The sequence below is a fragment of the Lepisma saccharinum genome, chromosome 7 (genome assembly GCF_977018435.1).
Source record: "Lepisma saccharinum chromosome 7, izLepSacc3.1, whole genome shotgun sequence".
In the NCBI taxonomy this organism is placed as follows: domain Eukaryota; kingdom Metazoa; phylum Arthropoda; class Insecta; order Zygentoma; family Lepismatidae; genus Lepisma; species Lepisma saccharinum.
The window spans coordinates 74,325,245-74,349,178 of record NC_139235.1 but is presented as its reverse complement, the minus strand read 5'-3'; the positions used below and the strand labels follow the sequence as shown (position 1 = coordinate 74,349,178).

Genomic DNA, 23,934 nt, shown 5'->3' with positions numbered 1-23,934 from the left:
GTGAGTTTACGTAACAAATCATTTAGTTTAATGTATTGGGTAGCAGAATGTTTTTTTAAAATTTTTGGTGTTTATATTCAGACGAATCTAATTGTTTCATTGAAAGTTCTGAAATTATCTTTAACATTCAGCAAGATGTGCAGAGGAATTGTTACAGATTGTCGAACTAGCTAGTTTCCCATTCCGCTGCCGTGAGCATGAGATACCTGGGGAGTTCATAATTTCATTTTCGTTTGCTCCCCACATCGACTGTTGTCATTTACCGATCCAGGTGTGTCTAACTTTCCAAACGTAGTGAGCTGAGGGAATATCTTGCTAACTCTGTGGAGGTTTCATTGATTTCTGCTTGATGTTACTGCGTATAACACTTTTGTTTACGTTACAAATCATTTAGCTTAATGATAGTATTAATGGTTTTTAAATATTTTGTTGTTTGTAATATTCAATCGAGTGTAATGTTATATTTTTTGAAAGGTTTGAAAATCTCTTAGCCTGAAGCAAGACGTGCAGAGGAATTGTTGCATGTTGTTGAACTAACTAGTTTCCCATTCCACTGCCCTGAGCATTAGACACCTGGGGAGTCGACAATTTCATTTCAATTTGCTTCCACATCGACTGTTGTCATTTAGCGATCCAGGTGTGTCTAAATTTCTAAACGTATTGAGCTGAGGGAATATCTGGCTACCTCTGTGGAAGTTTCATTGATTTCTGCTTGATGTTACTGCGTATAACTCTCTCGGTATCGCGTTCTTAATTTTTTCAATGGCACGTAAACGTTGTTTGCTTTTGCGAAATGTCCTATTTTGTGTATCACGCTTAGAACTTTTCTTTGCTAGTAAGCAGGTATTAAAGGCCTTCACCGGACAGGTTCATTCGTCTCGTACTGTGGCCATGCAGCTTAAGGCGTCATGTTTTAGGGAGGGGCTACAAAACACACGCTAGTTTGAATCTCCAGGCCGGCAATGTGAATTTTTTTACGAGAATTTCCAGGAGTGTACGTAATTTGTAAACATTTTAGTGATTTTACGTAAAAAATTATTTAGCTTGATGATACTATTAAGGGTTTTTAAATATTTTGTTGGCTGTAATATCCAATCGTTTGCAATGTTTTATTTTTTGAAAGGTTTGAAATTCTCTTAGCACGAAGCAAGACGTGTAGAGGAATTGTTGCATGTTGTTGAACTAACTAGTTTCTCATTCCACTGCCATGAGCATGTGACACCTGAGGAGTTGTTACTTCATTTCCATTTGCTCCCCACATCGACTGTTGTCATTTACCGATCCAGGTGTATTTAACTTTCTACAAGTAGTGAGCTGAGGGAATATCTTGCTACCTCTGTGGAGGTTTCAATGACTTCTGCTTGATGTCACTACATATTACCCTGTCGGTATCGTGTTCTTAAATATTTCAATGGCACGTAAGCGGTGTTTGCTTTTGCGAAATGACATATTTTGTAGATATTTTCAGCGACAAATGCAGGCTCGACCAGGACTCGACCCCGGGTCTCTGGCATACCATACCATTGCTGTATCCACTTTTTTTAATGAAATTAACATTCCCCGTTTTTCACCTTTATTCACAGTGTTTCATTTCTCGGTTTTACTCAATTTTCATTTCTTATCATCTGGACATACACAAATACCCATGCCTTACCCGGGACACGAACCCGGAACCCCTGGCGTTGTAGCTTGCTGTGCTAACCACTCCGGCATGGAGGTTGACTTCCACTGAGCTACCGAGCCGGCCCGGGTTCGAGTCCTGGTCGAGCTTGCATTTTTCGCTGAAAATTTCTAAGTAGTACATGGCGAACTTTAAAAAAAAGGTCTCCCTTCTCTTAGTTAGATTGGAAGCTAGTTGTAAGCACTTTATTACTCCTGTATTGGATAAGAAAGTGGGGGAAGGGAGTTGCAGACAAGGCCATCACTACCTTATGCGCACGTGAACTTGTTTCCGGAAAGCTTTCTGTTGGAGTCTTGTCAGGCATGATCTGGGCAGTTTGTGGAAGATTTTCGTGTTCCTACCCCCCGCCCCTCTCTGTGTATGTGTGTGTACGTGCGCGCGCGCACACCGACACTCGTTTCTTTTTAAGTTTGGCGTATTTTTATTGCATCGACTAATTGCTGTTATGGCTGGGAATGAACCAGGTTAGCAATGGACAAATAAATAAAGTATAAAAAATATCAAAATTCCTGGCATGAGTAGGTAGTAGTAATAAAGGTTAGGTAAAGTTCCTCATGCGTATAGCAACGTACCATGAAGGCACATTTAGCGAATGTGGTAGTAGGGCACCGCATATTCTCGAGCTCGGCCATTTTGGAGGTGATACGATCAGCACCACGTTCCAGTCGCCTTTTTTTCGCCAGGGTTCTAGTAGAAATGAGAAAATAGAAATGTTTTGGATTCTGCGTATGTGACAGTATTCTTTGGATATTGTCCCTGAAGTATCTGTTAACATCCTAAACCGCAGTTTTTTTTTTCAGGATAAACTAGTTGAAGGCCACGAGTGGTTCCTGAGAAGTAATGAACATATCACAGAATGCGCACTAGTTTAGCTCACGTTTCTTGAGGGCAGGCGGGAGAATGATATACAAATTTATTCTACGAATGCTTACGTCATTGTGACAATGGAGCAGTGGCGTATGCTGCTTCTAACGAGTGGGTAATCTCCGACCCTTGATCCTCAAACTCCAAGAGTTTCCGTGCAATTTATGTCAAGATCCATATTGGATTTAGGAATATTGTGTCGGAATGTTTGTCTTATTGCTACGACCACAATCAATTAATTCTCGTTATTGCAGTTTAATATACGTGTAGAATTTCAAATAATAAAACAAGACAGTATTATAAAGCTATAAAAAACAACCTGTGAAATATAAAATGAAAGACGTGCACTAGTGAAATAAAAACCCGCAATATTAATTTAAATGCAAAATTCAGCTTACTGCAGGACCCGATTATTTGTGCCGTACCACATCCAAAGCACGCTGTTTGTCCAGTTGCACGTCAATACGTGTCTGTGCGAAAGATTGCAGCTTAACAAAGGAAGTTATGTGACTTTTGGATTTTTCTTGTTTGGCACAAGCGTTGCAAAGATTGTTTAGATTACGGTTCCAAAAGGTTTCACCAGCAAATCTTGTATCACATCCATTATCCTTTAACACAGCACTATCACGACAAACACTAACACCTAAATAAATAATAAACACGAAGCACAGCACAAAGCCAACGACTACACGCATTCAGTTTCACGCGCCAAACTTCTGTTGTTGTGTTCCTGGCTCAGAATGAAATTCCCTATGAATGATTAAAAAAATCACAGGTTTAAAAGTTCGAATCATTGCAGGCCAGAGCCAGAATTTTATTTCGGGGTGGGGATCATCCCTTATTATCAGCTGCCACATAAAGTTGAAACAGTGGGGTTAGAAGTCCTGAAGATGAATCTCAGATTATTACAACGTATTATGCAAGGTGTTTAATCCTGCTAATGAAGTAAAATTAATTACCACTATACACTTTTTAAATTAGATATTTGTAGGATTTCGGGGAGGGGGTTTCAGCCCCCCGAGTCTGATGTGTTTTTTTTTATGTTTAATTCGTTCATCTTCATCACTATTAATCTAAGGAGGCGGAATATAGCAACTTAAATTAACTAATATATATATATAATTTATTTCTGATATCTTTCCCTTTTAAAAATATTCAGTTCCGTGAAAGAAGTATTCACGCTGCTTTAGAAGATTAGAGAGAAGAAACAATCACTATTTGTGTAAATACAAGAATGGGGGAGTCAGCATATAGGTGCTTTAATTGCTTAAGCTTTGAATTTAAATTTAGTTTGCTTCATCTTCAATATTTAAGCTTTTTCCTTTTGAAAAAATTATGTTCAAGTAAAAGAAATCAGCAATACAGAAGCAAATTTAAAATGAAAATTAGCGTAGAATTAGTTTGCCCATGTTATTCAATTTTCCTGTTCTTCGCATTCTACCGGGTATATTTTCCCTAGTTCAGCGGAGGGAACGGTGCATTTGCGCGCTGGAAGCAAAGAAATGTATGCATCGAAATTGGTTTCGAAGAATATTGCGAAGAAATGTATATACATTTTTTTAAAAAAAAAATGAAATACAGCCGGGTCATCTGCGATTACCTAGATGACCCAGAGTATACGCCGCTGCAATGGAGTATATTTTGCAGACCAACGAGGATCTGGCGTCTAGACACAAGGCCAGTATAATGGTCTGTGGAGTTTGGGCTGTCTTCTACGTTTGTGATTGCCTTTCACAAATTTCGTCTTAACACACCTTTCATCCTTATCTATGTGATTACTCAAAAGTGGAAGAAAAGCGAAGTAAAATAAATAAATAAATTGATCATTGTGTCCCTGCGTTTTTTAATATTTCTTCCTGGTCGAAAATTAATGTTTCACCGATGTAATGCATCACTATTGTCATGTGAATTACAAGTATAATTTTCGTCATCATAGTGTGCTTAATCATTCCTTAAAGCATAGACTTTAACGCTGTTGTCCTTAGTGTAAACGATCTTAACTGTGTGGAAGTTTTTATGTAGGCAAAAGAATGGTTAAGAGTAAATCCCAATTGATTGTTAGAAATTTAAAAGATTATAACTCTGACGTGATGCATATTAACTATTCTTACTTCGCTGTCAAGGAACGATTTCTCCTAACTAAAAAGGATTCCGCCCTCCGTGGTAGAGTGGTTAACACAGCTTGCTTAAACACCGCCTTGGCATTGTGTTCATTCGGTGTTCATTGTGACTGTCCCTTCATCAATTTAATCATTTCATCCCTCATCCTCATCGTGGCGTTTAGCCAAAAGTGGCAGAAAAGCGAAGTAAAATAAACCAAATCAAACATAAATAAGAAGCTGAAGGGGAAAATATTCCATTACCAAAAATAAAATATATAAATATACAGTTATTAATTTCTTGACACTGCAGTTTTCTTGGCAGTGTGTAGCTGTCTTAGGGTCGTATGTTCGAATTAGCTGACCTCAAAATATACGAAGAGTGAACGATTAATGGAAATGGGGATGCATATTTCTATTACTTTAGTAAGCGTCCAGTCGTAAATCCTGTGGACACCCTGGGATATCAACTAGGTCGACGTTTACTTATAACAATACGAGGGTATGGATTTCTCTCAACAAGTGCAACAAATGTTTATGGTCATGGAAATTATTTAGACAATTTGTTTGAGTAACGTCGTTTTCTACCTCTTGAAATTAATGGTGACTGGAGATGAAAAGACACACGTGGCAGATTGTAACGTGCTTTGAAGACAGAGGTCTTAAGTTCGAACCATGATTAAGGCATGTTTGCCCCATCACATCCATCTTACCAATTGGTCAATCATTCTCATCGCCACGGATTAACCAAGAGGCAAAAGGGCAACATAATATATCCTAAATAGAAAAGAATACAGAAAAGGGGCAAGGAAATGCACATATCGTGCCGAGTCGAGGTTGTGTGTTGCAAGACGGAAATGTGTAACTATTATCGTAAGAGCACGTTCAATTATATTAGGGCAGAACCATATATCACACAATACAGGTGAAATTGTTGTAGGTTGACGTGAACTGTTAATCTGCCTAAACTCTTAAAATACTCTAATATCAGTATTTTTGTTCCACTTATTATTTCAATTTTGAGGGTCTTCATGACCGAGTGCTTTGCATAGGTATTGCTCTCTGAAACCGGAGACCCTATGTTCGATTGATTGATTTGCTTTATTTTACTTCGCTTCTTGTGACACTTTTGGCTAAGTTGCAAATATCCGGGAGGCCTCCCCGATGGCGCAGCGGTAGAATCGTCGCCTTGTGATCAAGGGTTCCCGGGTTCGATACCCGGTGGAGGCACATAGTGGTTCGGATCCCACTTTAAACTGTAGGTCCAGTCCCGATTAGCCTTACTGTGCATAAAGTGTACTTCAAACACAAACTCAATCAATCAAAATTAATCAAATATGGTGATGAGTGACGATATGATGAAATTGATGAATGGACACTCACAAAAGGTTTGAGATTCTTTTAACATGCAGCAAGATGTGCAGAATAATTGTTGCAGATTGTCAAACTAACTAATTTCCCTTTCCACTGCCGTGAGAATGAGATACCTGGGGAGTTCATAATTTCATTTCCATTTGCTCCCCACATCGACTGTTGTCATTTACCGATCCAGGTGTGTCTAATTTTCTAGACGTAGTGAGCTGAGGGAATATCTGACTACCTCTGTGGATATTTCATTATTTTCTGCTTGATGTTACTGCATATAACCCTCTCGATATCGCGTTCTTAATTATTTCAGTGGCAGGTAAACGGTGTTTGCTTTTGCGAAATTCCCTTTCTTGTGTGTCGCGCTTAGAACTTTATCATGCTAGTACGGAAGTATTATAGTCCCTCACCGGACAGCACACTTGATCTCGTACACTGGCCATGCTTTTTAAGGTGTCATGCCTTGGAAACAGGTTAGAAGACACACACTTGTTCGGATCGCCAGGTAGATAAAGATGGTATTTTTTACGAAATGTTCGTGGGCTGTATATAATTGTTGGACATTTCCGTGAGTTTACGTAACAAATCGTCTAGTAAAATGATAGCATTATTGGTTTTCTAAATATTTTGTTGCTTGTAATATTCAATCGAATTTTTTAATGTTTTATTCTTTGAACTATTTGAAAATCTCTTAAGCCGAAGCAAAATCTGCAGAGGAATTGTTTCATGCTGTTGAACTAACTAGTTTTCATTCCACTGCTGTGAGCATGAGACACCTGGAAGTTGATAATTTCATTTTCATTTGACTCCCCACATCGACTGTTGTCATTTACCGATCCAGGTGTGTCTAATTTTCTAGACGTAGTGAGCTGAGGGAATATCTGACTACCTCTGTGGATATTTCATTATTTTCTGCTTGATGTTACTGCATATAACCCTCTCGATATCGCGTTCTTAATTATTTCAGTGGCAGGTAAACGGTGTTTGCTTTTGCGAAATTCCCTTTCTTGTGTGTCGCGCTTAGAACTTTATCATGCTAGTACGGAAGTATTATAGTCCCTCACCGGACAGCACACTTGATCTCGTACACTGGCCATGCTTTTTAAGGTGTCATGCCTTGGAAACAGGTTAGAAGACACACACTTGTTCGGATCGCCAGGTAGATAAAGATGGTATTTTTTACGAAATGTTCGTGGGCTGTATATAATTGTTGGACATTTCCGTGAGTTTACGTAACAAATCGTCTAGTAAAATGATAGCATTATTGGTTTTCTAAATATTTTGTTGCTTGTAATATTCAATCGAATTTTTTAATGTTTTATTCTTTGAACTATTTGAAAATCTCTTAAGCCGAAGCAAAATCTGCAGAGGAATTGTTTCATGCTGTTGAACTAACTAGTTTTCATTCCACTGCTGCGAGCATGAGACACCTGGAAGTTGATAATTTCATTTTCATTTGACTCCCCACATCGACTGTTGTCATTTACCGATCCAGGTGTGTCTAATTTTCTAGACGTAGTGAGCTGAGGGAATATCTGACTACCTCTGTGGATATTTCATTATTTTCTGCTTGATGTTACTGCATATAACCCTCTCGATATCGCGTTCTTAATTATTTCAGTGGCAGGTAAACGGTGTTTGCTTTTGCGAAATTCCCTTTCTTGTGTGTCGCGCTTAGAACTTTATCATGCTAGTACGGAAGTATTATATTCCCTCACCGGACAGCACACTTGATCTCGTACACTGGCCATGCTTTTTAAGGTGTCATGCCTTGGAAACAGGTTAGAAGACACACACTTGTTCGGATCGCCAGGTAGATAAAGATGGTATTTTTTACGAAATGTTCGTGGGCTGTATATAATTGTTGGACATTTCCGTGAGTTTACGTAACAAATCGTCTAGTAAAATGATAGCATTATTGGTTTTCTAAATATTTTGTTGCTTGTAATATTCAATCGAATTTTTTAATGTTTTATTCTTTGAACTATTTGAAAATCTCTTAAGCCGAAGCAAAATCTGCAGAGGAATTGTTTCATGCTGTTGAGCTAACTAGTTTTCATTCCACTGCTGTGAGCATGAGACACCTGGAAGTTGATAATTTCATTTTCATTTGACTCCCCACATCGACTGTTGTCATTTACCGATCCAGGTGTGTCTAATTTTCTAGACGTAGTGAGCTGAGGGAATATCTGACTACCTCTGTGGATATTTCATTATTTTCTGCTTGATGTTACTGCATATAACCCTCTCGATATCGCGTTCTTAATTATTTCAGTGGCAGGTAAACGGTGTTTGCTTTTGCGAAATTCCCTTTCTTGTGTGTCGCGCTTAGAACTTTATCATGCTAGTACGGAAGTATTATATTCCCTCACCGGACAGCACACTTGATCTCGTACACTGGCCATGCTTTTTAAGGTGTCATGCCTTGGAAACAGGTTAGAAGACACACACTTGTTCGGATCGCCAGGTAGATAAAGATGGTATTTTTTACGAAATGTTCGTGGGCTGTATATAATTGTTGGACATTTCCGTGAGTTTACGTAACAAATCGTCTAGTAAAATGATAGCATTATTGGTTTTCTAAATATTTTGTTGCTTGTAATATTCAATCGAATTTTTTAATGTTTTATTCTTTGAACTATTTGAAAATCTCTTAAGCCGAAGCAAAATCTGCAGAGGAATTGTTTCATGCTGTTGAGCTAACTAGTTTTCATTCCACTGCTGTGAGCATGAGACACCTGGAAGTTGATAATTTCATTTTCATTTGACTCCCCACATCGACTGTTGTCAAGTTACCGATCCAGGTCTGTTTAACTTTTTAAACGTAGTGATCTCAGGCTAACTTGGTAACTCTGTGGTGGTATAAATGATTTCTGCTTGATAGAAATGCATAGTATCTTCTCGATATCGCGTTTGTAATTATTTCAATGCCAGGTAAACGGCGTTTGTTTTGCGAAATGGCCTTTTTTGTGTGTCACGCTTAGAACTTTATCCTGCTAGTACGGAAGTTCACCGGATAGTTCAAATTGTCTCGTACTGTGGCTATGCGATATAAGGCGTCATGGTTTTGTACGTGCTGCAAGACACACGATGGTTCGAATTTCCATTCTGGTAAAAGTATTTTTTTTCTAGATAGTTTGTTGCTTGTAATATTCAATCGATTGTAATGTTTTATTCTTTAAAAGGTTTGACAAACTGTTAACACGAAGAAAATGTGCAGAGGAATTGTTGCATGTTTTTGAACTAACTAGTTTCCCATTCCACTGCCCTGAGCATGACGCACCTGTGGAGTTAATAATTTCATTTCCATTTGGTCCCCCTCATCGACTGTTCCCAAGTTACCGATCCAGGTGTTTCTAACTTTCTAAACGTAGTGAGTTGAGGGAATATATTGCTAAATCTGAGGAGGTTACAATGATTTCTGCTTGGTGTCACTGCATATTACCCTCTCGGTATTGCGTTCTTAATCATTTCTATGGCAGGTAAACGGTATTTGTCTTTCCGAATAGCAATATTGTTTGTGTCAGTCTTAGAACTTTCCTTTGCTAGTATGCAGGTACTGGAGACCTTCACCGGAGAGGTCCATTTGTCTCGTACCGTGGCCATGCGGTTTAAGGGCAAGCTATTTTTGTAACGTGTCCCGGCAAGCAGTGTCTGTCGGACACTGCATTGTTTTAAATAGATCTTGCCCTTCTAATGCGAAATTTCTATGTTTCATCGCTGTGGAAACAAGCGAGTAACATGTTGTTTAACCTAATCATCATTGTTATATCCATTTTTCTGGTATTTTTGTATTCTTCATCATTGTAATTGCATTTTTTGCAGCATAGTATATGAAACATGTTAGGACGGAAGGTAATGTGAGGAAATTGTTTTATTTGCTGATATATTTTTCATTTTTCTATTTTAGCGTTAATAATATATTTATGTGATGTCTTATTAAATACTTTATTTCTTATTAATCATTTGTTAATACTTATTAAAGTAATATTACAACTTTTGTTTGTACATTGTGTCCGACAGACACTGCTTGCCCGAAATGGAAAATATTTTGTTAAGCATGACCACCTTTATCAAACAAAGTCAAATATTGTGAAATGGGAAAGAGAGAGAAACAAACAAAGTAAAAAAAAAATCATGTTCGCAGGAAGTTTCGTTTGGAGTATGTGACAAAAAATATAAGCAAGTGTCTGATAGACACTGGTTGCCCGGTTAAGGGTTAAGGCGTCATGGTTTGGCTTCAAGGTTTGAATCTCCAGTCTGGTAAAGGTATTTTTTACGAAAATTTCGATGGCTGTATGTAATTGTTGAACACTTCCGTGAGTTTAACCAACAAATGTTTCGTTTAATTATACCATTATTGGTTTGCAAATTCTTTTGTTGGTGGTAATATTCAAACGATTCTAGTCCTTGTTTCAATGAAAGGTTTGAAATTATCTTAACATGCAGCAAATTGTGCAGAGGAATTGTTGTATATTATCGAACTACCCATTCCACTGCCGTGAGAATGACACACCTGGGGTGTTGATAATTTCATTTCCATTTGCTGCCCATATCGACTGTTGTCAAGTTACCGATCCAGGTGTGTCTAACTTTCCAAACGAGTGAGCTGAGGCAATATAGGGTCAAGTGCCCATATTTCGGATAGGTTCCTAATTTCGGATACCAAGAAATTTCCACCTTAGAACAGCAGCGCCGAAGTGTAGATAGTGTCAACTAACACGCTACTTCGTCCCAAAGTTTCACCCTTGTGCGTGACCTTCAGCAATGTTTCTTTAGTGTGTGGCTGATATTTCTGACTTTTCCGAAGTTTTGATGTAATATTTCACCATCCAAACTTAAGGCCTACAACTGGAAGTTTAGTATTTACTCACTTCTGTCTAAATTTTATATAATCTTGAGAGATTCAGCAAACATTTATTACGTAGTTTCAGTCACATTATTTCAGAGGGGCAACGCACAGAATCGCCATATTGAATATGCGACTGGGTTTCCTAATTTCGGATGCTACACGGGTACCTAATTTCGACTATCCGAAATTGTGCACCCTTTCCAAATACTCATTAGTAACCCTATCCGAAATTAGAAAATACCCTATCCGACATTAGGCAACCTTTTTGTCAGACTAAAAATATGCATACAATTCTTTGTTTCATAAAATATACCAAGTATTTCTTATAAATGTTAATATAACTTTCAGAAACATTAATAAATATATGTTCAATGTTTATCAACACATTTATGGCTTATTTTGTTTACATTTAGGTACTGAAAATCTAATTTGAAATTAAGTATCCGAAATATGGGCACTTGACCCTATTGCTAACTCTGTGGAAGTTACAATGATTTCATCTTGATGTCACTGCATCTCTCGGTATCGCGTTTTTAAGTATTTCCATAACAGGTAAACGGTATTTGCTTTTCCGAATAAGCATTGCTTAAATACATACTTTACTACGTTTAATGTACACGTATGGAAGAATATTTTTAGTTGTTTCAATTGTAAACACCGTTGACTCAGCATAGATGGTGTAACTCAACGTGCCTTTCGTGCTGTATACGTTTTGCATTGTAATCGCAAAAGCTAACTGAAAAGTTACATGAAAGCTTCCGTGTACTGTCTGCTATGAAATTTTTTGAAGCATTTACGTAGAATTTATGCTAGCAGAAATGTTAAAGGAAATGCTTTCGTCTATAGCCGGTCTTAGGAAATTCACACATGCAGTGGCGTGTCCAGGAAGGGGTTAGGGGGTGTCATAAACCCCTACATTTGGTCCAGCTCTCCTATAAAAGTGGGTGTCAGATGGTCACTGAAAATGACACCCTTCATGGTCATGTCCTTTCCATCACAGTTCCGAAATTATTCTGAATGTTTTCCTTTCATGTAAACCGATATAAACGTATCCCCATTTATCTCCAAGACAGAATATTGATTTTATCCGTATACTATGTGGATATAGTAACGTATGCAAGCCACTTATTTGGGTATTACTCTACTAAAGAAGAAATCCCTTGAACGACTTCTGAATGCATTAATTGACTCCATTTTCTAATCGTAATTTATTTGTATCGTGAAAAACGATCGAAAAACGCTGTGCTCGTGCGCGCAGAAGTGTTACTTGGCGGGGGGCAAGGGGAGCAATTGCCTTATAAAATTGACTTTTGTTAACCTCCTGAGACCTGAGAGGCACAGGAAAGAAAAGTAATATTTGTGATTTCGCAAATGTAACAGTCATTTAGCAAATAATCGTGAACACTATTTTTATGGGATTGAAAATTATTCTGTTCTGCTCGCTGCCAAATTTGAGCTACAAGTTCGATTATGTCCCCCGCCCAAAGTTAAGGTCCAAGTTCCATTGTGCCCCTCCAAAATTATGCTTCGTGAGCACACAGAGAAACGTTTCCAAGGAACGTCAGATCGAAAGATGTCCTTAATTGTGATGGAGTAAGTTAGGGTGAATCGAGTCACAGTCTGATTAGAGTCACTTTTGAGTTTGGAACATCTAGAATCTGTTGACAGTAGAAACTACCAAGAAGTAGTGCATTTGGAATTGCTAAAAATTACAGAAAATGCTCGTGTTAAAGGCAAGTAGAGGTATAAGACTGTGTAAAAATGGAAATGTGTATTTGTTAGTGTTTTACTGTACTATATGCGATATTTCAAATACCATTTGTGCGTAACATGGTATTTGGTTGTCGTAGAAGAGGTTATGAGATATAGCGCCGTTTATGTCGTCGCTACGGTGTATACAACTGATGAACAGAAAAATGTTGCGGTTTGTGGGGTGATTAGGGTCACTGAAATCGGGTGAATAGGGTCAACACTGCAGGTGGCTATATTCCATCAATGGTAACTTTTAAAGGAAAGAAATACCATCCCCAATTTCCGACAGTTTCTCCAATGAATTGTTGATTACTATAGCCTAACTGATTCTGAGTGGATCAATGAAGATGTCATCCTTTTTTGGCTTCGACACTTTCAGACTCACCGCGTTCATGGATCCTGTTTGCTTGTTTTGGATGGCCATGCGTTACACAAGAGCCTAAACGCAATGAAGGTTTGTGAGAAGAACGACATACGGATCATATGTTAACCAAACTACGGATCACATCGACTGCAGCCTTTGGATCGTTCGTTTTTCAAGTCCTTAAAATCCTATTATTTCTACGAGGGGTGTGAGAAAAATAAATTCACGTTTGGAAATATATTCAAAGCATCATGGCTTACGGCAGCAACTCAAGCGATTGCAGAAAGAGGTTTCCGTTGTACAGGTGTTTATTCTCTGAATAAACAAAGTCTGTCGGAACATAATTCTATGCTTTCCACAACCACAGATGCCCAAACACCTATGTACAATACTGCCAGAACAGGTAGAAGAGAATACTGCTCGTTGCTCTGAGCCTCTTTTTCTAATTCTTCTGATCTGTCGACATCAAATACGTTCCATGATCTGCTGCCGTCTCCAGTAAAAGAAGGCACCACAGTAGTATCCGAATACGCCAGTGGCTGTCGCTGCATGGGTGGTCTTTAATTTGCACGTACTTAGAACTAATTTGCACGGGTTTTAATTAATTTGCGCGTACTTAGAATTCATTTGCAAGTACTTAGAATATTTTACATTTATGTATTTGCATGTTTATAACTTTTTATGAATATATAATTATTTATTTTATGAAAAATATGTATATAGAAGGTAATTAGAGGTACTAAACGCTATGCATATGGTTTTATATTCATTACTGCAAAGTATGTAATGTATAAATCGATAATAATTAATGTTTATAATATTGAAAATAAGTTTTTATGGTTTATGAACCGCTATGAACGGTGGTAATGGTACGAAAGAAGACGGTCCCGGTACTCGAACCCGCGATATGTAACGGTAATAAATGGTTTTAGTGTACAATGTATATAATAATGTATGTTATTGTAATAATGTATGTTATTAAAGACGATGGTCTCAGACGCCAGACAGAATACTGTCTCCGAATCTCGACTCGGCTGTGAAGGTAGACAGAGAGAATGAATTAATATTCCGCGCAGGTAGAGGAGAAAGGAATTTGGGGAGTGTGCGTTCAAGGTCAAATGACGTCAGAACGTCAGAACAAAGAACGATCCTGATTGACCAATCAGAGAACGCGTCGGTAGGTTTTCAGAACCGGTTTTTTTTTTCAAGGTTAACCAGTACGCAAGAACAGGGGAAAGCTATGCAATACTGTAGGGCAGGGGAGGGATTGAACCAGACAACAAAGGATGTCTGGAAATGCGCAGCAAGGGTCAAATTTTTTGAAACTGTGCGTCGCTTGCATGCTAGAATATGTTTCCGTCTAAGTAGGCCAAGGTTATCGAGAACACTAGAACAAAGGATGATGGGAAGAAGTTCAAGGTGAACTAGAACGCAAGAACAAAGAAAGCGTCGGTTTATATTTCAACCAATCAGAAAACGCGTTGATTTTATTTCAACCAATCAGAGAAGGCGTCAGTTTTGTTTATGAGGTATAAAAAAGCGCGTAAAAGCGAGAAGATGTTAGTTTGAGAAGTATTTCTGAACCATTGTGTCAGAAAAGATATCAACTTGTGATTATTGTCTGAGATTTGAAGACAAAGAACTCAAAAGAAGCTATAATTAAGGTAAGTGAATTGTTACATATATGTAGTGTGTTTTTTAAATAATATGTAATTTAAATATTGAACCGAAGCAAGAAACAAATATGTGTAATATGAACAAGTACTACAACTATTTTTCTATTTTTTACAGGTGATTCTATTTTCTGTGTGCGTGCGACTGGAAGGAACTGTTAGTGAAAGATGGCGTCTACAAGCTCCACAAACGAGGCTAACCACACTGCGGTGAGTACTTCGGATGAAATTATATGTAATTTTCATTCTGGAAAGTATACTTCCCCACTAGAACTCGTTAATGCATACTATGATATGTGTGACAGAGTTGTGTTCCACGACGATATCCCTTCTTGTGATCCGACTTTTTTCTGCGAGACAGTGCAAACAGCAATGTGTCAATTAGGGGTGGGGGCAAGTCAGTTTTCTATTGTGGATGAAAGAGAAAGATATTTTAGACGATTTGGAATGCTAGGGCGGGAGGTATCCATTGAAATACCTAATCAGGTTGTGGGGGACCCTGAATATTTGGTTGGGTCCATGTTTCAATTTCTAATGAAAAAGATTTTTTTTGATGTGTCACCGGACAGTCAGGTTGGTTTGATTATTTTCGGTAATGAAACCAATAAGGATATTTATATCCCTTGGCGCAGCCTTTCGGCTTTAAATCCCAAGATTATTCAACACTATGTAACCAAAGTGCTGAACAGCAATGAATCCTTTTTTGTAGATAACTCTTTGAAATGCATGGCGCATATTGTCGAACCCAAGCGCGGTAGAGGGAAGAAAAAGTATCCCCTTTACAGGAAGTATGTCCCTTTACTATCAATAAACAATTCTAACCAGAGACAGACTGCTTTTACTATTATGACTAACGATGACAATTTATGCTTGCCACGCGCTATTGTATTTGCCCAAGCCAAAATTGACAAGAATACTAAGAAAGTCGACTCGTTTCGAAGATACGATAATAAGCTGAAAGAAGCGGCTATGCGGTTATGTCATGAAGCACGCGTTGATCCAACCAATGGATGCACTGTAGAGGACATTGTTAAATTTCAGAATCATTTGGGACCAGAGTACCAAATTGTAGTGTTTTCAATGAAAGAGGGGGAAAGGGAGTATGAAGTTATCCGGTCAACACCGTTCGCCCCCAAACAGATTAATTTACTGTATCACGATCAACATTTTGATATAGTCAATTCTGTCCCCAAACTTCTTGTGAAAAATTATTACTGCCCCAAATGTCAAGTCGGGTTCGCTCACAAGTATCAACATACTGAATGCACGAGATATTGTTCATTGTGTGAATACAGTCATGATGGCAATGAAGCCACTAACACTATTCCCAGAAAATGCACTATATGTAACAGGAAGTTTCTGTCCCCGGAATGTTATGATAATCATTTGCGCACAGAAGGGCGAAAATCAAGTGTTTGCCAATCTATTCACCAATGTAACGTATGTTACAAAGTAGTGAACAAAAGAAATCGCAAAACACCACACAAATGCGATGAATTTTTTTGTAAAAGCTGTAATGCTTTCGTAGAACCAGCACACAAATGCTATATTCAGCCTGTTAAGCCCGAACCAAGTGCAAAGTTTCTTTATATTTTCTATGATTTTGAGTGTATGCTGGTAGAAAGAGAAAATGACCAGAAACACGAAGTCAATCTGGCTGTTGCTAAGCAAGCCTGTCATGTCTGTAAAGACACGGATGCTGATTTCTGCGAGATGTCCGGTCCTCGTGTCCATATTTTCCCCAATATTCAAGAATTTATGCAATATATACAAACTCCGAGGGAAGGGTTTGATAAAATTGTGTGTATTGCACAAATGCAGGACGATATGATTCTCGTTTTGTTTTAAATTATCTGATTACTAAAGAGAATATTACCCCATCTGTAATTATGCAGGGTAGGAAAATAATAGAGATGTCTATTACCAAGAAAATAGTGTTCAGGGACTCCTTGAATTTCATGCTTATGAAATTGAAAGATCTACCTGCAAGTCTGGGACTAGCGGAAGATTTGCAGAAAGGCGATTTTCCATATTTGTTTTCAACCCCTGCAAATCAGAATTATGTAGGTCCATTCCCTGATATTCAATATTATGATATAGATTCCAAGTCCCCCAAAGAAAGAGAAGAGATGCTAAAATGGCATGAGGAAACTGTCCAAGCAGGGAAAATTTTTGATTTTCAAAAAGAGTTGCGTGAATACTGTATTAAAGATGTGGAAATTCTTGCTGCTGCATGTATTAAATTTTCTAATCTGATCGAAGATCTGAGTGGAATACAGTGCTTTGTTCGCTGCGCGACTCTTGCGTCGTTAGCGTCTTTGATATTTAGAAGTAAATATCTTAAAGAAAACACTCTTATTAAAGTTCCGCCATTTGGATTTCGGGAACAAGACCAACAGTCTCTAATTGCCTTAAAGTGGTTAAAGTGGGTAGAAAATACTGAAAAAATCACTCTAAGACACGCAGGGAATCTCGGGGAGGCTAAAATAGGACGTTATAAGTTGGACGGGTTCCATGAAGAAAGCAAAACTGTTTATAGTTTCCAAGGTTGCTACTACCATGCTTGCCCGATTTGTCTTCCTGAAAACAGAGATAAGCCTCTTAACGAGACTGGCGAGACACTAGACCATAGGTACGAACGTACTGTTACCCGTAAAGAAATATTAGAGCAAATGGGGTACAAGGTTATAGAAAAATGGGAATGTGAATTCAATGAGGAAATTAAAAAAGATCCAGAATTACGCAAATTCATTGCTGAGAATTGTTATTCCCTGAATAACCCACTTATCCCAAAACAAGCTTTTAATGGGGGACGCACTGAACTTTTCAGGGCAGTTTATGAAAAACAAGAGAATGAAAATACGAGCATGAAACTGCTAGATGTAGTTTCCCTTTACCCTGCAATGATGAAGCAAAGAAAAATGCCTACAGGGAAACCAGTGATTTACACGTCAGAGTTTCCTACCTTGGATAATGTGTTTGGGGTTGTAAAATGTGATATTCTTCCCCCTAAAGATTTATATTTACCAGTACTGGGCATGTCGTGCAATAACAAATTAATGTTTGCTTTATGCAGAACTTGTGCACAAAGCGAGAATCAAGAACAATGTACACACGCAGATAAAGAAAGATACTTACATGGCACCTGGGTATCGGAAGAACTGAAACTGGCTGTAAAAAAAGGGTACAAAATACTCAAAATATATGAAATTTGGGATTTTCCTTCGGCTCACCAGAATGATAATGTGTTCAAAGACTATGTAGACACATTTCTTAGACTGAAACAACAGTCTTCAGGATATCCTTCCGGCTGCAGTTCAGAAAATGACAAAGACAAGTATATTCAAGATTATTTCGATCATGAGGGAATCCAACTTGTAAAAGATGAAATTGCACCTAACCCTGGACTTCGTTTTATTTCCAAAATTCTGCTAAATTCAATCTATGGAAAATTCGCCCAAAATCCTTTAAAAACTAAGTCTATTTTTGTAAATACAGAACAGAAATTCCATGATATAGTGTTTAATCCACAGTACGAAATCAGTAATGTTGTTCCTATTTCCGAATCTTGTTTATTAGTGAATTATATTGATCTGGAAAGCAAAAATGAACCGTTAGTACTCTCAAATGTACTTGTCTCTGCGTTTATTACTGCTTATGGAAGAATGCACTTATATTCTTTTATGGGCAAAGTCGAGGAAAGTATTCACTACGTGGATACGGACTCTGTGTTCTATGTAGAAAGAAACCATGAAAATCTTATTCCTACAGGCTCATTTCTTGGTGAAATGACGGATGAGATTAAAGAGCCCTACCAAATTACATGCTTTTTGGGTGGTGGTCCCAAAAACTATGCATATAAAATGGTGAACAAACATGATCCTCAGGATGAGAAACATGTTATTAAAGTAAGAGGTATTACCATGAATTACAGAACTCGACTCCAGATTAATTTTGATTATTTTAAGCAACTGGTCAAAGGGGAAATTGAAAAGCGAGTTGTTGAGAACCCACGAAAAATTAAACGAAAAGCCAATTTTGAAATTGTTTCTGAATCTGAGCAGAAAACACACCAAGCAGTCCACACAAAACGAAGAAAAATTGAAAATTTTGAGACAGTGCCATATGGAATCTAAATAAAAAACTAGTGTTTTGTTTTATTTTTTATTGTTCTTTAGAGCCCTAAGGCCATCTGAAGTGCCTCAATTTGACGGGATATCCATGGGCACTCCCCGTTGACGCGCCGCCTGGCGCAGACACTACATCTCTCTTCTCTGCGCCTCCGGCGCGACAGGGGAGGGGACACCGGGCGAAGGCGGTGAGCGGTTCTGAGGTGGTCCATGAGGGCCTTCTTCCCCCTGAACCCAACCTCCCAGCAGATATCACATTCCCTCTTTATTTCATCCTGAAAAGAAAAGATAAAATTAATTTGTGGTATATATTTGGGCCATTGTGTGTCTGCGCTTCAAGCAGAGAACGTGTGTTGTTCAACATGGAATTGCGTTTTACACACCCGTTTGCAATGATGGTTTGTGGGCCCTCACAAAGTGGAAAAACCACTTTTGTGGATAAGCTTCTATTTTATAAACATAAAATGTTTACACAAGTTCCAAAAACAGTAATATGGGCGTATGGTGCGGTTCCTCCCAGATTAAAATTAAGCCAAAATACAAATATTCAGTTTATTGAAGGAATCTCTGATGTAGCAAATATGAATATTGAAACTCCTGGATTAATTGTCATTGATGATCTAATGAATGAAAGCAGCAAAGATTCAGCAGTCGCAGATATATTTACGAAATATTCTCATCACAAAAATATAAGTGTTATTTTTATAGTACAAAATTTATTTCACAAAGGTGCTAAAATGAGAGACATAAGCCTCAACTCACACTATCTTGTGATATTCAAAAATCCACGTGACAAACACCAAATATACCATTTAGCACGACAATTCAAACCTGACAATAGTAAAAGTGTTTTGGAAGCTTTTACTATTGTCAGGTTTGAATTGTCGTGCTAAATGGTATATTTGGTGTTTGTCACGTGGATTTTTGAATATCACAAGATAGTGTGAGTTGAGGCTTATGTCTCTCATTTTAGCACCTTTGTGAAATAAATTTTGTACTATAAAAATAACACTTATATTTTTGTGATGAGAATATTTCGTAAATATATCTGCGACTGCTGAATCTTTGCTGCTTTCATTCATTAGATCATCAATGACAATTAATCCAGGAGTTTCAATATTCATATTTGCTACATCAGAGATTCCTTCAATAAACTGAATATTTGTATTTTGGCTTAATTTTAATCTGGGAGGAACCGCACCATACGCCCATATTACTGTTTTTGGAACTTGTGTAAACATTTTATGTTTATAAAATAGAAGCTTATCCACAAAAGTGGTTTTTCCACTTTGTGAGGGCCCACAAACCATCATTGCAAACGGGTGTGTAAAACGCAATTCCATGTTGAACAACACACGTTCTCTGCTTGAAGCGCAGACACACAATGGCCCAAATATATACCACAAATTAATTTTATCTTTTCTTTTCAGGATGAAATAAAGAGGGAATGTGATATCTGCTGGGAGGTTGGGTTCAGGGGGAAGAAGGCCCTCATGGACCACCTCAGAACCGCTCACCGCCTTCGCCCGGTGTCCCCTCCCCTGTCGCGCCGGAGGCGCAGAGAAGAGAGATGTAGTGTCTGCGCCAGGCGGCGCGTCAACGGGGAGTGCCCATGGATATCCCGTCAAATTGAGGCACTTCAGATGGCCTTAGGGCTCTAAAGAACAATAAAAAATAAAACAAAACACTAGTTTTTTATTTAGATTCCATATGGCACTGTCTCAAAATTTTCAATTTTTCTTCGTTTTGTGTGGACTGCTTGGTGTGTTTTCTGCTCAGATTCAGAAACAATTTCAAAATTGGCTTTTCGTTTAATTTTTCGTGGGTTCTCAACAACTCGCTTTTCAATTTCCCCTTTGACCAGTTGCTTAAAATAATCAAAATTAATCTGGAGTCGAGTTCTGTAATTCATGGTAATACCTCTTACTTTAATAACATGTTTCTCATCCTGAGGATCATGTTTGTTCACCATTTTATATGCATAGTTTTTGGGGACCACCACCCAAAAAGCATGTAATTTGGTAGGGCTCTTAATCTCATCCGTCATTTCACCAAGAAATGAGCCTGTAGGAATAAGATTTTCATGGTTTCTTTCTACATAGAACACAGAGTCCGTATCCACGTAGTGTGAATACTTTCCTCGACTTTGCCCATAAAAGAATATAAGTGCATTCTTCCATAAGCAGTAATAAACGCAGAGACAAGTACATTTGAGAGTACTAACGGTTCATTTTTGCTTTCCAGATCAATATAATTCACTAATAAACAAGATTCGGAAATAGGAACAACATTACTGATTTCGTACTGTGGATTAAACACTATATCATGGAATTTCTGTTCTGTATTTACAAAAATAGACTTAGTTTTAAAGGATTTTGGGCGAATTTTCCATAGATTGAATTTAGCAGAATTTTGGAAATAAAACGAAGTCCAGGGTTAGGTGCAATTTCATCTTTTACAAGTTGGATTCCCTCATGATCGAATAATCTTGAATATACTTGTCTTTGTCATTTTCTGAACTGCAGCGGAAGGATATCCTGAAGACTGTTGTTTCAGTCTAAGAAATGTGTCTACATAGTCTTTGAACACATTATCATTCTGGTGAGCCGAAGGAAAATCCCAAATTTCATATATTTTGAGTATTTTGTACCCTTTTTTTTTACAGCCAGTTTCAGTTCTTCCGATACCCAGGTGCCATGTAAGTATCTTTCTTTATCTGCGTGTGTACATTGTTCTTGATTCTCGCTTTGTGCACAAGTTCTGCATAAAGCAAACATTAAGTTGTTATTGCACGACATGCCCAGTACTGGTAAATATAAATCTTTAGGGGGAAGAATATCACATTTTACAACCCCAAACACATTATCCAAGGTAGGAAACTCTGACGTGTAAATCACTGGTTTCCCTGTAGGCATTTTTCTTTGCTTCATCATTGCAGGGTAAAAGGAAACTACATCTAGCAGTTTCATGCTCGTATTTTCATTCTCTTGTTTTTCATAAACTGCCCTGAAAAGTTCAGTGCGTCCCCCATTAAAAGCTTGTTTTGGGATAAGTGGGTTATTCAGGGAATAACAATTCTCAGCAATGAATTTGCGTAATTCTGGATCTTTTTTAATTTCCTCATTGAATTCACATTCCCATTTTTCTACAACCTTGTACCCCATTTGCTCTAATATTTCTTTACGGGTAACAGTACGTTCGTACCTATGGTCTAGTGTCTCGCCAGTCTCGTTAAGAGGCTTATCTCTGTTTTCAGGAAGACAAATCGGGCAAGCATGGTAGTAGCAACCTTGGAAACTATAAACAGTTTTGCTTTCTTCATGGAACCCGTCCAACTTATAACGTCCTATTTTAGCCTCCCCGAGATTCCCTGCGTGTCTTAGAGTGATTTTTTCAGTATTTTCTACCCACTTTAACCACTTTAAGGCAATTAGAGACTGTTGGTCTTGTTCCCGAAATCCAAATGGCGGAACTTTAATAAGAGTGTTTTCTTTAAGATATTTACTTCTAAATATCAAAGACGCTAACGACGCAAGAGTCGCGCAGCGAACAAAGCACTGTATTCCACTCAGATCTTCGATCAGATTAGAAAATTTAATACATGCAGCAGCAAGAATTTCCACATCTTTAATACAGTATTCACGCAACTCTTTTTGAAAATCAAAAATTTTCCCTGCTTGGACAGTTTCCTCATGCCATTTTAGCATCTCTTCTCTTTCTTTGGGGGACTTGGAATCTATATCATAATATTGAATATCAGGGAATGGACCTACATAATTCTGATTTGCAGGGGTTGAAAACAAATATGGAAAATCGCCTTTCTGCAAATCTTCCGCTAGTCCCAGACTTGCAGGTAGATCTTTCAATTTCATAAGCATGAAATTCAAGGAGTCCCTGAACACTATTTTCTTGGTAATAGACATCTCTATTATTTTCCTACCCTGCATAATTACAGATGGGGTAATATTCTCTTTAGTAATCAGATAATTTAAAACAAAACGAGAATCATATCGTCCTGCATTTGTGCAATACACACAATTTTATCAAACCCTTCCCTCGGAGTTTGTATATATTGCATAAATTCTTGAATATTGGGGAAAATATGGACACGAGGACCGGACATCTCGCAGAAATCAGCATCCGTGTCTTTACAGACATGACAGGCTTGCTTAGCAACAGCCAGATTGACTTCGTGTTTCTGGTCATTTTCTCTTTCTACCAGCATACACTCAAAATCATAGAAAATATAAAGAAACTTTGCACTTGGTTCGGGCTTAACAGGCTGAATATAGCATTTGTGTGCTGGTTCTACGAAAGCATTACAGCTTTTACAAAAAAATTCATCGCATTTGTGTGGTGTTTTGCGATTTCTTTTGTTCACTACTTTGTAACATACGTTACATTGGTGAATAGATTGGCAAACACTTGATTTTCGCCCTTCTGTGCGCAAATGATTATCATAACATTCCGGGGACAGAAACTTCCTGTTACATATAGTGCATTTTCTGGGAATAGTGTTAGTGGCTTCATTGCCATCATGACTGTATTCACACAATGAACAATATCTCGTGCATTCAGTATGTTGATACTTGTGAGCGAACCCGACTTGACATTTGGGGCAGTAATAATTTTTCACAAGAAGTTTGGGGACAGAATTGACTATATCAAAATGTTGATCGTGATACAGTAAATTAATCTGTTTGGGGGCGAACGGTGTTGACCGGATAACTTCATACTCCCTTTCCCCCTCTTTCATTGAAAACACTACAATTTGGTACTCTGGTCCCAAATGATTCTGAAATTTAACAATGTCCTCTACAGTGCATCCATTGGTTGGATCAACGCGTGCTTCATGACATAACCGCATAGCCGCTTCTTTCAGCTTATTATCGTATCTTCGAAACGAGTCGACTTTCTTAGTATTCTTGTCAATTTTGGCTTGGGCAAATACAATAGCGCGTGGCAAGCATAAATTGTCATCGTTAGTCATAATAGTAAAAGCAGTCTGTCTCTGGTTAGAATTGTTTATTGATAGTAAAGGGACATACTTCCTGTAAAGGGGATACTTTTTCTTCCCTCTACCGCGCTTGGGTTCGACAATATGCGCCATGCATTTCAAAGAGTTATCTACAAAAAAGGATTCATTGCTGTTCA

The 23,934-nt window shown here is 38.0% G+C and overlaps 1 protein-coding gene across 1 annotated transcript in view; it reads left to right on the top strand.

Moving 5' to 3' along the window:
• LOC145990506 (uncharacterized) overlaps nt 1-20,441 on the top strand; it is a 48,919-nt gene extending 28,478 nt beyond the window's left edge. The window contains exon 3 of the mRNA XM_083126203.1: nt 20,211-20,441. Within this exon, the coding sequence (XP_082982329.1) occupies nt 20,211-20,441 (231 nt within the window). The remainder of the gene's footprint in view (nt 1-20,210) is intronic.
• The last annotated feature ends 3,493 nt before the right edge of the window (nt 20,442-23,934 follow it).